Source organism: Diabrotica virgifera, chromosome 8 (genome assembly GCF_917563875.1).
Source record: "Diabrotica virgifera virgifera chromosome 8, PGI_DIABVI_V3a".
NCBI lineage: Eukaryota > Metazoa > Arthropoda > Insecta > Coleoptera > Chrysomelidae > Diabrotica > Diabrotica virgifera.
The window spans coordinates 56,149,157-56,165,332 of NC_065450.1; the positions used below are offsets into that span (position 1 = coordinate 56,149,157).

A 16,176-nucleotide genomic window follows, 5' to 3' on the forward strand; every position below is an offset into this window, starting at 1 on the left:
TCGCACTTATTTAGAAACACCCTGTATTGATGAAGAACGTTGATAGTTGTTAAAATGCCTAACTTTTTTATTATCCAACATAAGCGAATGAATCAAAAAGCAAAATGTTAAGAAAGCCTAAGCCTACAGTTTAGTTTTAATTTCAATATTTTATATACGCTAGAATATTCCACAGGGTGTTCCGAACTTTGAGGAAAAAACACACTATCATTGTTACACCCGGTATAAACTAAAACTTACCTGTTTAGCAATAATATTATTACAGCGATATTGTTGAAGTATAAGGCTATACCATATTAAAAAAAATCACTTAAATCGGCCAACAGGTTTAGGAAATACGAGACTTCAAAAATGACCAAATTTTTAGGTGGGCCGATTTCTATGCACGTAAGTTTATAATAATTGTAAAATAAATAAAAAGTAAAAGTGATGTCTGGAGCAAATTACTTGGATGATCACCCAATCAGTGATAAATATTTATTTATTGAATACAATCTCTTGTATAATATGTTCTGAAAATTATATTTTCAAGTTTGTGTTGAAGAAATAATTTACCAAGTTATTTGCGTGATTTAATTTAGGTCCTAATTGGTTTGCAGAAAGTAGTTATCTAGGGATTTACGAAATTACATTGTTGCAGCCCACAACTAAGGACTTTCTGGACATAAATATGCTCACAATTTAAAGCAAAAAACAGAAATATAATTTTAACAATTAAAAAAATGGGGAATGTTGAAACAAAATATTAAAACTTGTCATACTTCAAAGATTACTGAAAGAGATCAGCATATTCTCTAGAATTGGCTGTAGAATGGCTGATGCTGTTGATAGACCAATTTCAAAAGATATTTGTCTGAGGAGAATGAAAAAAAAATGGGGTGCCACTATAGTACACCATGTACCTTCGCATTTCTGCTACATCTTATGGTCTATCAAGGGATGCAGTGTATAACTTGTATTATATTCCAGTGTCAGCAGAAAAATCTTTACATAGTTAGTGAATAAAACACATTAAGCAGAATAATTATTATTTTAATGTTACAAATTAATACTTTGTCATATCAATTTACTATTTTAGTTGGGAATAAGCCAATTTTGTGACTAGAGGAATCAGAATCTTGTTTTCCTTAGATGACTTGTTAAGGATAACGTTTATTATTAACTTTCTTCTGATAATATATTTTTTAGGAATTTTGGTAACAGCTTCACAACGCTCAGACAACAACTACAACTATAATATCGTAACAGTAGTACTATTGACAGAAGTTTTAAAGTTAGTCATCTCGTCAGTCCTATATTGTAAAGAGTAAGTAACAAAACTTATTGTTAGACATAAAATGATTTCAATTTTTTTAGTAATTCTACTGGTCAACTGATCTCTGAAGTAGTCAAGCACAAACATGTATTACTCCTCTACTTTGTTCCGGCTTTTTTATATTGCTTATACAACAATTTGGCCTTTTTGAATTTATCCTCGTTTGATCCAACTACTTATTTTTTATTGCTACAGTTGAGGGTAGTTGTAACTGGTGTGCTTTTCCAGGTAAGCTCTATTTTAATCATTACTTCACACAACCAAACGTATATGGAATCATCTGATATTTCTTAATTTAAGTATTTCAAGCGGGTTTTAAAAACCTACATATGAAGTCAAACAATATTTATTTTAAAGCAATTTAATCACAAATACATATAGTCTGGGCAGATTATGGGATAATAGACTATTTAAATAAAATAAATTTCGACCAAGAGTCAGGATTCTGTTAACCGAGATACGATAGTATCAAGCGGCGCCGCTAGGAGGAGCTTCTCCAACAATGCGTCTCAGAATACTTTACAACACTTGGTCATTTTGTACTCTAAAACCGAGTAAAGCATGAAAAAGAAAATAATCGTTTTCGTTTTGATTCAATTCGAGTCTCTTGCCATCCTCTGACACAGTGTTTCTGGGTCTCTACCCTTTTTTCAAAGAGGCTATTGCAAGTAGACTGAATTGAATCAACTCGAAACGAAGAAGAACTGCATCTATTAAAATATCTGCAGTATATTGTGGTTAGACTGTCGTCTAACGGGGAATGACGAAATAAATAAAATAAATTTCGACCAAGAGTCGGGATTCTGTTAACCGAGATACGATAGTATCAAGGTGATACTATCGAGGTGATACTATCGTATCTCGGTTAACAGAATCCTGACTCTTGGTCGAAATTTATTTTATTTATTTCGTCATTCCCCGTTAGAGGACAGTCTAACCACAATATACTGCAGATATTTTAATAGATGCAGTTCTTCTTCGTTTCGAGTTGATTAAATTCAGTCTACTTGCAATAGCCTCTTTGAAAAAAGGGTAGAGACCCAGAAACACTGTGTCAGAGGATGGCAAGACTCTAGATTTGAATCAAAACGAAAACGATTATTTTCTTTTTCTTAATAGACTATTTGTTTATAAGCCGAAACGTTGTTTATAACTTTAAAACATTCCTGAGGCTGATCAAATAGTCTGATTTCGATTCTGTAAAGTTTGTTAGATAGGTATAGTGCCTTTTCATAGTTATTCTAGTGTATCATAATTATTATGCTTATTATTGTGACCGTAAATTGTTAATTAACAATTTAATTGTTGCTAAACTATTCATTTAATTTCCACCAGCTTCTGGAAATATCTACACCAAAGAAGCTTTTATATCACATAGTTATTTAATTTATTGGTAAATAATTACTTACCTAAAATTTTAGTTAAAAATTAAAGATTTTGTTGGAAGAACCCGCATTTTCCTAGGAAAATTTTCGTCAAATAAAATCGAGAAAAACATGTCTGTATGCAGAATTTAATAATTATGGTGAATTTGTATTTGGGTGTCTTTGGTGTAAAGTTAAAATCTTTGGAGTTATAGAGTAATAATTAAAAAAAAACACGATTTCGGAGTTCTATTTTGTTTATAAAAAAAGTAGCACACTATCTGCGGACTTTGCATACCTATATTATTAATATATACAATCATAAGATTCGATTCCAGCAATAAAATTGCTGTTAAATAACTTTTCCTTGTAATTTTCTAATTTTCCCAGAGTAATAAAAATTAAAAAAAAAACAATAAAGCCTTGAAATAATAAATTGAAAGTATTTGTTTTGAAATCAAATGCGACAAATTAGAGATGTAAGAGTCAAAAGAAGTTTTGAAGCAGGCACTGACCATTACCTAGTAGAAACTAGAATTAGAATTAATACAATGCTAAATAACAAGGGTGGAGATAGAGGAAGTGTCACAACAGTACGAATAAAGAGCTATAAGCTGCGAGATCTACAAATCAGGATAAGATATGTGGAAGAAACGGAAAGGAAATACAAAACTGTAACAGGGAAAAACAAAGGATAAATTTAGAGGATAAATGGAAAGAATTCAAAGATTCAATATTAAAGTGGCAAGACAAATATGTGGATATAGTAGAAGTAGTAATACCAAGAAACAAACAAGCTGGTGGAGCGGAAATATCAAGAAAAGAAAAGATTTTGGAAAAATTATTTACAAAGTAGAAGTCAACAAACATGCGACATATACAAAATAGGTACAAAGAAATAAAGTTAAAGAAAATATCAAAGAGGCAAAAAAGGATAGCTGGGAAGAGTTCGGAAGAAATATGCAGGAAAATAGTGAAGGACACAAGAAGTTATTTTACAGAACACTGAGAAGCAGGTAAATATCATAACAGACGAAGAAAAAATTATCGAGCGATGGCAAGAATATTTTACAGGACTACTAAATAGTGAAAATAAAATATTGATAAAGGAAAAGAAAGATGGGGCCAACAACATAACCGAATCAAATGAAACTGAAATTCATATGAAAGAACTAAATAGAGGAAGCTTTGAGTAAGATTAAAGTAGGTAAAGCACCAGGATGTGGTCAGCTAGATGCAGAATTAACAAAATTCCTAGGGCCAAATGGAAAGAAAGAATTGCTGGAAATACTAAATATGGCCTGGAAACCTAAAAAGATTCCATCGGAGTGGAACATCGCAACAATCTTGCCAATACATAAGAAAGAAGATACTACGGTTTGCGAAAATTATAGAGGACTAAATGCGCAGGACTAAAAATATACGAAATAATAATAGAAAGTAAATTACGTAAGATGATAGATAGTCCATGTGGTGAGACCGCTCCCGTCTGAAAAAATTTCTGATTCGGTTTCTTTGTGGATTCCTATTCAAAAATGTCCCCTTTACACAAAACTGAAGGGTGCCGGACGGAATTTTTGGGCAGAAATTGTTTTAACAATTTTTTTTAAACAAATACAAAAGATTACGTTTTTTTGCCCTGGAACACGAATTTTTAGGTTTTTTGGATCATTTTAAACAAGAAAGGTATCTTGTAATTTATCCGATTTTTTGCCGGTGCGGCGAGCTCTATTTTAAAAATCTCCTATTTTCCTCCGAAAAATATTGTTTCTAGATTTTTTGGAATATTCTAAATAAAATAAGTTTCTTGACATTTTTCTCAAAAATTAATAGTTTTAAAGTTATAAGCGATTTAAAATCCGAAAAATTCCAAAAAACGCATTTTTGGATTTTAAATCGCTTATAACTTTAAAACTGTTAAGTTTTGAGAAAAATGTCAAGAAACTTATTTTATTTAGAATATTCCAAAGAAACCAGAAGAAATATTTTTCGTGGGAAAATAGGAGATTTTTGAAATAGGGCTCACCGCACCGGCAAAAAAAACAAGCATATTTAACAATTAAAAAACAACGGTATAAATTAAGGTTAGACGCAATCACTCCCCAGAATCTTGAAGCTGAATGTCTAAACTTCAATTTAAGTATCTGGCAACCTCAAAAATACTAATCTAAATATGAGTTTTTAGGCCTTGAAAATGGGTATTTTCGCATTTTTCAGATTTTGAATCGCCTATAACTCAAAAACTATAAATTTTTGAGAAAATTTACAAGATACCTTTATTGTTTAGAATTACCCAGAAAACTTAAAAATATATGTTTCGGAGCAAAAAAACGTGATCTTTTGTATTTGTTTAAACAATTTCTGCCCAAAAATTCCGCCCGGCACCCTTCAGATTTGTTTAAAGGGGACATTTTTGAATAGGAATCCACAAAGAAACCGAATCAGAAATTTTTCCAGACGGGAGCGGTCTCACCACATGGACTAAGAACCAAGACTAGCAGATGCACAAAGTGGATTTAGACCAGCGCACAGTGTACAAGACCACAATTTTACTTTGCAACAAATAATTGAAAAAGCTATAGTCAAAAATGAAGACATCTATTTAGCATTCTTAGATATGAAAAAGGCGTTTGATATGCTGGACAGGACAGGAATCTGGCAGAGCCTAGAGAACAAGAATGTAGATGAAGAACTATTGAAGGTGGTACGTAGTCTGTATGAAAATATGAATAACCAAGTAAGAACAAGAAACAAAACTTCAAAAATCTTCAAAAATAGCGATGGGCTCAGACAGTGGGGTATTGACTCCATTATTGTTTATAAGCGTTATGGACGAAGTAATAAAAGCTTGCTGGCCAAAAACAAAAAATATATAATGCAGGATACAGAAACATGCAAGTAGTCAAAGTAGAAGCATGCGTATTTGCAGATGATATAGTGCTTATAGCAAAAACAGAAACGACCTTCAAAAGAACATGACAATGTGGACAGAAGAATTAAAATCATACAACTTAAAAGTAAACACCGAGAAAACTAAAGTGATGGTAGTAACAAAAAACAACACAAAAATAAACATTAACATTGAAGGAAATGTAATCGAACAGATAGAAGTATTCAAGTACTTAGGGATAAGTTTGAATAATAAAGGGATACACGAAGACGATATTGGTGCCAGAATAAACTCAGCAACTAGAATATATCATGCACGATACAAAAACTTCTTGAAGAGAAAATAAATAACGACAAAAACTAAAATGATCGTGTACCAAACAGTGTACCAACCTGTATTAACCTATGGGGCAGAAAACTGGGTACTTGACGAAAGACAAACAAAGCGACTGCAAGCAAGTGAAATGACATATTTGAGGAAAGTGCTGGGTGTTAGAAGAACAGACAGAAGAAGAAACGAAGACATTAGACAAGAACTAGGAACGAGGTCACTAAAGGTTAAAGCAGAAGAAAAGAAACTGAAATGGTGGGGACACATGATCAAAATGAACGAAACTAGACAGGTGAAGAAGATATCGGAAGCGAGAAAAATATTGAAAAACCGTAGAGGACGACCAAGAAAAACATGGAACAAAAGCATACACGAGATTCTCGAAGAAAGAGGGAAGACATGGAGTGAGGCAAAATAACTAGCTAGAGACAGAAAAGAGTGGCGTAAAGTAGACAAAATTTAAGAGAGCTTGTACAGCTCGACACCTACAGCTATAAGAGGTTTCCGATTATGTATGTATGTATGTTTTGAGTGGTATGATGACAGAAATTATAAACAGAAAACTCTTATAAAAAATTTATTATTTACTTTATTAGTTTTGTTAATAAAGGTTGCGAAAAGTCGAATGTGAACATTGATAACATATACAGTGCGTCCATAAAGTAACGCATAAATTCATTATTTCGTAAACCGGCGATATTAAGGAAAAATCCCGAAACAGGTCGATTTTTATTTTTAAATTCCGATTTTTTGGCATATATATCATACTAGTGGCGTCATCCATCTGGGCATGATGACGTAATCGATGATTTTTTTAAATGAGAATAGGGGTCATGTGATAGCTCATTTGAAAGGGTATTCAATTCTCTATTCACTAATATAAACTTTAACATATTTATTTATACAAGGTGTTCAAAAAACATTTTTTTAATTAAAATAATTGAGACAAAAAGAAGAATGTATGTAATTTATTTAATTCAAAATACGTTTTACTGTTGACAGAAACCAGGAAAAAAATGTTTATTTGACAAATAAATATTGTTTTTAGCTTAAACTCAATGTTAAAGCTGCCACCCACCTGTCTCTTGGCAGTTTGAACATTTCGTTTAAGCGAAAATCAATGTTTATTTGTCAAATAAAATTTTTTTCTCTTTACTGATAGTAGTAAAATGCATTTTGATTTAAAATAAATTACATATATTCTTCTTTTTGTCTCACTTATTTTAATTTAAAAAATGTTTTTTGAACACCCTGTATAAATAATTATGTTAATGTTTATATTATTGGATAGAGAATTAAATACCCTTTTAAATGAGCCATCACATGACCCCTGTTCCCATTTAAAAAAAATCATCGATTACGTCATCACGCCCAGATGGATGACGTCACGAGGATGATATATATGCCAAAAAATCGAAATTTAAAAATAAAAATCGACCTGTTTTGGGATTTTTCCTTAAAGTCGCTGGTTTACGAAATAACGAATTTATGCGTTACTTTATGGACGCACTGTATAATAATTCAGGGTAATAAAATTCTTAATTAAAATTGCAAATAAATGTAAGATAACAAAGTTAGTATACAGTGATATATATGTAATTTGTGAATTAGCGACTTGGTAGACAAATCCCGAAAAAGGATGATTTTCAGATTTTTATTTTTAAATTATGATTTTTTGTAAAACAACTAACAAAAACTCTTTACAATAGCAATCGAAATGTAACTTTGAACAATTCTTTCACTTTTCGCGGTTGGCCTTGCTGATGAGCTACTGAAAGATCCTTACTATGTTAGGAACAATAAGAAAAATAAGCTTTTAGAAACGCAGAGAAAACTTCAATTAAACTTTTGTTTTAATTAAGGGAAAACGTTGGCGTCTTACATACCAAAAAATAATCAATGCGTTTTATTGCTATCTACTAGTAGTCCAGGAACCGAAGCTTTTCACCCCGCAATTTTTACAGAATGGATCGATTTGCTTGAAAATTTGAGAATAAGTAGTGGATAGTCCAAGGATCAAAATCTATATGATGCCGAAAGGCGCTTTTATTATGGGGGTGGTTGCCACCCCATCTCGGGGGTGGAAAATTTTTATTATATTTTGACAGCAAAAGTTGATAAAAACATTCATTCTAAGCAAAAAATGTTGTATACATTTTTTTGATAAAACTAATAGTTTTCGATTTATTCGCTATCGAAAGTGTTAGTTTTGTATGGAAAAAATCAATGTTCTTCTATAGTATTCACTCAATGTTTGTCGTAGAAAAAAAAATTTACACCAAGTTCTTAAGAATTAAATAACCTACAATTTAATTTTAAACATTTCTTCTTATCTTTGATGCTAATCTTTCTATTCTGAAGAAAATGGCATTTTTTACCAAATTGCAAACATTCGTTATTCGCTTTAAACTTCAGTTTTTTTAAAACTAATCATTCTAAGCCAGCCAAACTTCTAGAATCTATTAATAATACACAAATAAAGAAGAATGAATAAGGCCAATGCCTAAAAACACCGCTAACTTGCATTATTATGCTTACAATTGAATTTCTCCTTTTTTTTTCTAAAAAAAATGTTGATTTTTAACCGTAACTTTTTTATTTTGTATCTTAAAAAGTTTGGTGTAAAATAATTTTGTAGGTTTTTACAAGATCTACAAGCCTATTAATATTAGATATTATTAAAATGCTTAGTCACAAAAAGAGGTGACTTTGAAAGGGTTGGTAAAGGTGGCTTTTGCATGCTATTACAAGTTTTAATTGTCAATAGCTCACTTAATTTTTGTCATAGAAAAATTTTTTCATACCAAATTCTTGGGAACTAAATTAGCTACAATTTAATATTTGCACATTTTTTCACATCTCTGATGCTAATCTTTCTATTCAGAAGAAAAGGCCATTTTTTCCAAACTACAAAAATTCGTTAATCGCTGTTAACTTCATTTTTTTTAAACGAATCATTCTAAGTCGGTCAAACTTCTCGAACTTATTAATAATACATAAATAAATAAGACCAAATAAGGTCAATGACTAGTTTTAATTAGGGTGGTGGTTACGGGGTTGCTTCCGACCACTTTTGCGCTGAAAAAAATAGGGACTGACATTCTTTTCATTATAAGTCACTTAATTTTTGAGCTAGAGACTTCTTTTTTATTTCTATAGATAGATATTTTTAAATTCTTTAAATTAGTTTTGACATGTTATTCTCGAAAAATGCATATTTTTCCCGTCTTTTGACTTTGAAACTACAATATTTAACATTTGACAAAGAAGAGCTTACATATAATAAAGTATACCTTGATTACTGTTGGTCTTGAAGAAAATTAAAAAAGACGATTTTGTTTATTTTATTAAATAGTACATTTTTGTTAAGTAAGGTTGTTTTGATAAAACGAAAACTTTTGGAGTTATTAGCAGAAAACTTATTAAAAACATTGATTTTTCGATATAATACTAACACTTTCGATAGCAAATAAATTGAAAACTATTAGTTTTATCAAAAAAATGTATAGAACATGTTTTGCTTAGAATGAACGTTTTTATCAACTTTTGCGGTCAAAATCTAATTAAAAATTTCCACCCCCAACAGGGGGTGGCAACCACCCCCATGGTAAAAGCGCCTTTCGGCATCATATAGATTTTGATCCTTGGACTATCCACTACTTATTTTCAAATTTTCAAGCAAATCGATCCATTCTGTAAAAATTGCGAGGTTTTGTCCTATTTCAAGCTTCATTACTTGGACTATAGTAATTAAACATAAACATAAGATACATAATAATGAAAATGTATATAGGGTGAGGCAGATAACTGGCCTATTAGAAATATCTCGAGAAATAAAGGCAACAAAATCATGAAAATTGGAATAAAGGGGTTTTGAAGGATGATCTATTAAATGAAAATATTTTCATCTCTTTGTAACTTCCGGTTATACCGGAAGTTGCCTATAACTTCGTTTTTTTAATGGGACACCCTGTATATTTTTACATTTTTTGATTCTGCTCAATATCTTCTATCCTAAAATATGAGGTTTTGTAATATTATACAGGGTATTTTAAGAGATATTTACGTTTTTTACTAATTTCGTAGCAACATTCACACCCTGTAGAATTGGAATAGTTTGACATTAAAAACTCTGCTTACGTTCAAGTGATTTTTAATATAGTCTACTATTGTTAAGAATCATTAGTATAGCTAATTTTGAAATTTTAGTATACAGGGTTGGTCGAAACTCGGAATGAATATTTTTTGAGTTTTTTTAAATGGAACACCCTGTATTTTAGTATTGTAATGAAATTATATTTCATGGTACTTTTTTATTTTATGAGTATTCCCTATACCTAACTGCTTTAATTTGTGAGTTATTGGTAATTCAAGCTAAACGTTAATTGCAACAAAAAATACTTAAAATTTATATATCTTAAAAATACTTAAAAATACAAATAATTTTTCAGAAATAAATACATATTAATCCAGACTAATCCTTACAATTACCAATAATGGTTTAGCTATAAAAATACCTACGTAGTTAAGATTGTTGGTGCGATTAACAATTAAGCACAAATTAAAGCAGTTAGGTATAGGGAATGCTTAAGAAATAAAAAAGTACCATAAAATATCATTTCATTACAATACTAAAATAAAGGGTGTTCTTCCATTTAAGAAAACTCAGAAAATACTCATTCCGTGTTTCGACCAACCCTGTATACTAAAATTAAAAATTTAGCTATACTAATGATTCTTAACAATAGTAGACAATATTAAAAATCATTTGAATGTAAGTAGAGTTTTAGATGTCAAACTACTACAATTCTACAGGGTGTAAATGTTGCTACGAAATTAATAAAAAAAACGTAATTATCTTTTAAAATACCCTGTATAACATTACAAAACCTCATATTTTAAGAAAAAAGACATCGAAGAGAATCCAAAAATGTAAAAATATACAGGGTGTCCCATTTAAAAAAACGAAGTTATAAGCAACTTCCGGTATAACCAGAAGTAGTAAATAGATGAAAATATTTTCATTAAACAGATGACTCTTCAAAACCCTTTAATTCAAATTTTCATGATTCTGTTTTCTTTAGATCTCGAGATATTTCTAATAGGCCCTTTATTTACCTCACCCTGTATAATGAATACATGCTATATTATATTATTTAACACATTAGATGAAACAATGTGACAAAACTGGTTAATTCGAAATAGTTGCCATGTACCTCACACAACATTCGACAGTTTAATATCCCTGTATACTAACGATTTACCATGAACGTGATTTAATGCTTGAGAAATGTCATATATCTAGTCCCACAAAAGGGATTCCTCAAACATATATCTGCAGACAAAATCAGCCAAACTGATTTGTGATATCTAATAAAAGGTACGAAGCTGGTTTTGTTAAATATAGTATGATAGCACGACGATACTTTAGTGATAAGGAGACATAAAATTTAAATAGTATAGACGCGCTATAAAACGTAGTCAGTTCTGTTGCAAGTGCCACATGCCGCTATTTATTGTCTTTCGTTTTTGAAATATACGTATGTATAATAAAAATAAAATAGAGGGAGTCGGTAACAATTATTAAAGGTTGTCAGGAAAAATTTGAGGAATCAGAAAAAAATAGAAGTCAGAGAAAATTAGAGTGATATACGATAAAATAGTAAGAAGTAAAAACATTTAGTGCATTGCCTATTGGGCGCTATTGATTGTGTTCCCCGTCACATGGCGACTGGTAAAATTACTAGTTTTTAATAAAATAATTTTCACCCCCCGAGAACGGGTGGCATCCACTCCCAGGTTAAAAGCTCAAGTCGGCATCATGTCACTTTTGTTTCTTGAGATATCCTCTAACTACTCACCATTTTTTTATGGAAATCGATGGAGGTTCATTGAAATCGGAAGTGAAAACCTTCGGGGACTGTACTATACTGAATGTGCCTCGCAATAATAAACTTTTATTTCTTGGTTTTGCAATAAAAATAAAAGTATGTATAGACCAGTAAGGATCTGTTTTTAGGTGGATGTGAGAGGTGGCATTCAGATTTTTGCGGATAAAGTTAGGTGATAACTTCGTTAATAATAATTGATTTATGCTCCTTCTCAAATATGCCCGGAACATTAATAAAAAAAATAAAATATTTAAAAATTTCAAAAAATTTCGTTTTTTTTTCTACTCTTTTTGCTTATAAAACTATTCATTTTAGAACAAAATCCTATAGGAATAAAACAAAGATAATTAAATTTTCTATCAGATGCGATTGTTTAAAAATGTCTTAATTTATCACCCTTGCTTCAAAATAGCAATAAATATAAAATAAGGGGGCAAAACAAGCCTGTCCTTATTCAATGATTTTACATCACTTAGGTTACACTTGGAACCTTCCTAATTCGCTTAGAAAATTTTTGTAATGTGCTAAAACCGTACACCAAATTTCATTAAAATTGACTTACTAGATTTTGCATAATAATTTTGCAATTAAAACTTTTTTAAAAAAATTTAAATTTTTTAAAATCTTGCACAACAAAAACTAGAACATACAAAGATTTGTCAATTTTTGAAGTTATACTTCTTTACCGGCGATAGAGGGTGAATTTTTATATGGTAAAACCTAGCGACCGGGCGCATGCGCATTATAACTTTGTTCTGATGGGATGTTCAAATGACATGTCAAAAATTATTCAATATGGCGGCTGTGGCACAGCTGTAGTTAGATTATTTATGGTTGTTGCGTTTTAAAATTTGTGTGAAAAGAAACAACAAACAAAAGTTAGTTAATAGTTATACTGCCTTTTTAAATAGTTTTCATATACCTATATTTTTGGACTTTTGGACTATTTTGCACAAGGAAAACTCATTCTAATTTGGTAAGTAGTTTTTATTATAATCATATTGTAATTATACATTTGGATTAGGTTGAAATACATACATTTATTTTCTCAAGAATGCGGATTTTAGAGAGAAATCCCAAATTAGGTTCGATTTTTATTTTTAAATTATGATTTTTTGGCGTAGATTTATTTATCTAGTAGGTATGTAATGCTTTGATTTACATACTTAATTTGATTACCAACAAAAGTTCTACCAATCTTCATCTAATATATTGTTTTCTTACTGTTTTGTTATATTTTTATATTTTCTTCCACAAAATTTAAACTACATAATTTAATTTTCAAAACAACTGTCGAACAGTAAAACGTTCAGTTACCGTATTTTTCCACATGATAAATAATGTGGGATTGGACGAGTGAGTCTACGCTTCGATTACGAATCATCGGCCACGAAATTCACGGGTTCAATTCCCGATGCAAGTTTTATTTTTTTATTTTTTTATGCATGTTATGATTGTAAGTATATTTGTTATATAATTTTTTTTTCAGAAAATGCGTATTTAAAATTTTTGCCAACAATTATTATCGTTCAGAAATCATTTTTTCTTTGTGGCATTTTTCAATGTGTTTGTGTGCGTTTTATTCTTTTATTTTTTTAAATTTTTGGTATTGTCTTAAAAATTACATAATATGTAGTAGAAGTATAACTTCTTACGTGCGTACAAAGTACACACACATTCTTTTTTTTTTACATATAAAGAAGTACTCCACCTATCTAATGCACTTTACAGAATTGAAATCGGATTATTTAAGCAGCCTCAGCAATGTTTTAAAGTTATAAACAATTTTTTCGCTTATAAACAAATTACAGGAGGGGTGCTACGGGCTCCTTTATTTAGATGGACTTACCCAAGTTTTTTTTATGTATTTTGACCCGTTGAACACGAATTTTTTGGGTAACAGTTGATCCGGATGTCGATAAGATTGTTATAAACAAATAACTTGAGGAATTACATAAAATCGATTTTTCGCCAAATAAAACATTTTTTTGTATTTCTTGGGTAATTCTAAGCAAAAAATGTTCTTACAAGTTTTTTCGTAGGATGCATAGTTTTCGAGATAAACGCGGTGGAACTTTCAAAAAATCGAGAAATTGCAATTTTTGAACGCGAATAACGTTTGATTAAAAAATAAAATAGCAATTCTGCTGACAGCATTTGAAAGTTTAATTCAAATTCTACCGGTTTTAATTATTTGCATTGCTAAAAATTAATTTTTTTATTATTAAACAAAGCTATTTGTTTATAAGCCAAAAAATTGTTTATAAATTTAAAACATTGCTGGGGCCCCTTATATAATCCGATTTTAATTCTGTAAAGTGTATTAGACAGGTAGAGCACCTCTTTATATGTAAAAAATTAGCCAACTTCTAAATGGTCTACTTTTCGTTCAGAAAAATTTTTAAAAATTTGAACTTTTTACATTTAAAAAACATTTATATTGCAAATTTATTATGCAAAAATTATTAGGTCGATTTTAATGAAATTTGGTACACGATTTAAGTATGTTATAAAGAATTTCCTAAGCGAATTACTAAGGTTCTAAGTTCCACCAAAGTGGTTAAAAAATATTGAATAACAACAGACTTATTTTGCCCCCTTATTTTGTATTTATTGCTGTATTGCAGAAAAGGTAATACCTTAAGACATTTTTTACCAGTCGTATATCATACAAAATTCAATTATCTTCAAAATGAATCGTTTTAAAGTTATAAGCAAAGAAAGCAGAAAAAAATCGATGTTTTTCGAAATTTTTAAATATTTTAATTTTTTTATTAATGTTCCGGGCATATTTGAGAAGGAGCATAAGTCAATTATTATTACTGAAGGTGTCACCTAACTTTATCTGCAAAAATCCGAATCCTCTCACATCCAAAAATAGACGTTTTTTCGCAGATCCTTACTGGTCTAGTAGTAATAATGCTGATTTTATTTTAATATTCGTAAAATTTACGTTGGTGTAGTAGTGACGTATTTCAAAACCACGATAGTATTGTAGGGATAAGAAGGAAGGTATTGTCTATAATGAATACAATAAAAACTGTTTTTATCAAAAAAAATTCAATTAATGTACATATTTATATAGTCCGGAAATATATTATCATCAGACGATAACTAGGCGTTTAAAAAAACATCGCAGTTGTAAATTCAGATAAATATTTTAATAAAAAATTCTGTTGACCTCCTTTTACTTCAATTATTCAGGATAACATTAATCACAAAAAGATTAGCTCATGCTAGGAAGGTGTTAAAATGCAATGAAAAATTATCGACCTTGAACTTTTATTTGATGAGTAAATAAAAACTTTTACTTTAAAACAGTATTTGAATGTTTAAAAATAAAATAATTAAGAGGTTAAAAAATAACCGTGAGAAATATATAAACATGGATTTGTCGGTCAATAGCAATTCTAAAATGATATAAATAAATCTACATTTTAAAAATAAACCTCTAAACAAAAACATTTCTAAAAATTCATCAGTTATGGTCTATCACCTACACTTTGTAAAATATAGAACAGCCTTTGAAAAGATAATAATAGAAAAGATAATAATATTATGATAGATAAACATCTGCCTACTCTGCCGTGAAAGCACGTATTCACTAGCACGCATTGACAGAGTAATGACAGACTAGTCCACAAGAAGAAATCAATACATACATCATCCGTACATACATCATCTATACATACTTATCATCCATACATACATACATTATCCATACATACGAATTTCTATACTTGCTTCATATTCACTTTTGTGAATTACTTTGAAGTAACACCTTAACCACTAACAGTACAGATATATCGGCCAGACTCAATATGTAATTTAAACAAAGCAATAATTTAAGATTTTCTCTTCATTTGATTGATTGCTTCTCTTACATGTTTCAGTAATATTTCATATTCGAAAATATATAGGTAAAGGCAAATTTTTGTATATACAGTATGGTGCAAATGAAAGGAATAAATTCGTTATTTCGTAAACCGGCGACTTTAAGGAAAAATCCTGAAACAGGTCGATTTTTATTTTTAAATTATGATATTTTGCCATAAATGTCATACTAGTGATGTCATCCATATGGGCGTGATGAAGTAATCGATGATTTTTAAAAATGAGAATAGGGGTCGTGTGCTAGCTCATTTGAAAGATCATTTAATTCTCTATTTATTAATATAGACATTTACATTATTGTTTATACAGGGTGCCCAAAAAATTTTTTTAATTTAAATTATTTGACAAAAAAAGAAGAGTTTATGTAATTTATTTAATTCAAAATACATTTTATTGCTGTTAGAAATCAGTAAAAAATGTTTATATTAAAAATAAACTTTGCTTTTCGCTTAAATTAAATGTTCAAACTTCCTAAGAGACAGGTGGCTGGCG

General features: G+C 30.0%; 1 protein-coding gene across 2 annotated transcripts in view; it reads left to right on the forward strand.

Moving 5' to 3' along the window:
* Positions 1 to 16,176, forward strand: part of LOC114337969 (UDP-galactose transporter senju) — a 33,380-nt gene that overhangs the window by 3,850 nt on the left and 13,354 nt on the right. For both annotated transcript variants that reach the window (XM_050658623.1, XM_028288555.2), the window contains exons 2-3: positions 1,189 to 1,306; positions 1,357 to 1,543. In XM_050658623.1, the coding sequence (XP_050514580.1) occupies positions 1,189 to 1,306; positions 1,357 to 1,543 (305 nt within the window). The remainder of the gene's footprint in view (positions 1 to 1,188; positions 1,307 to 1,356; positions 1,544 to 16,176) is intronic.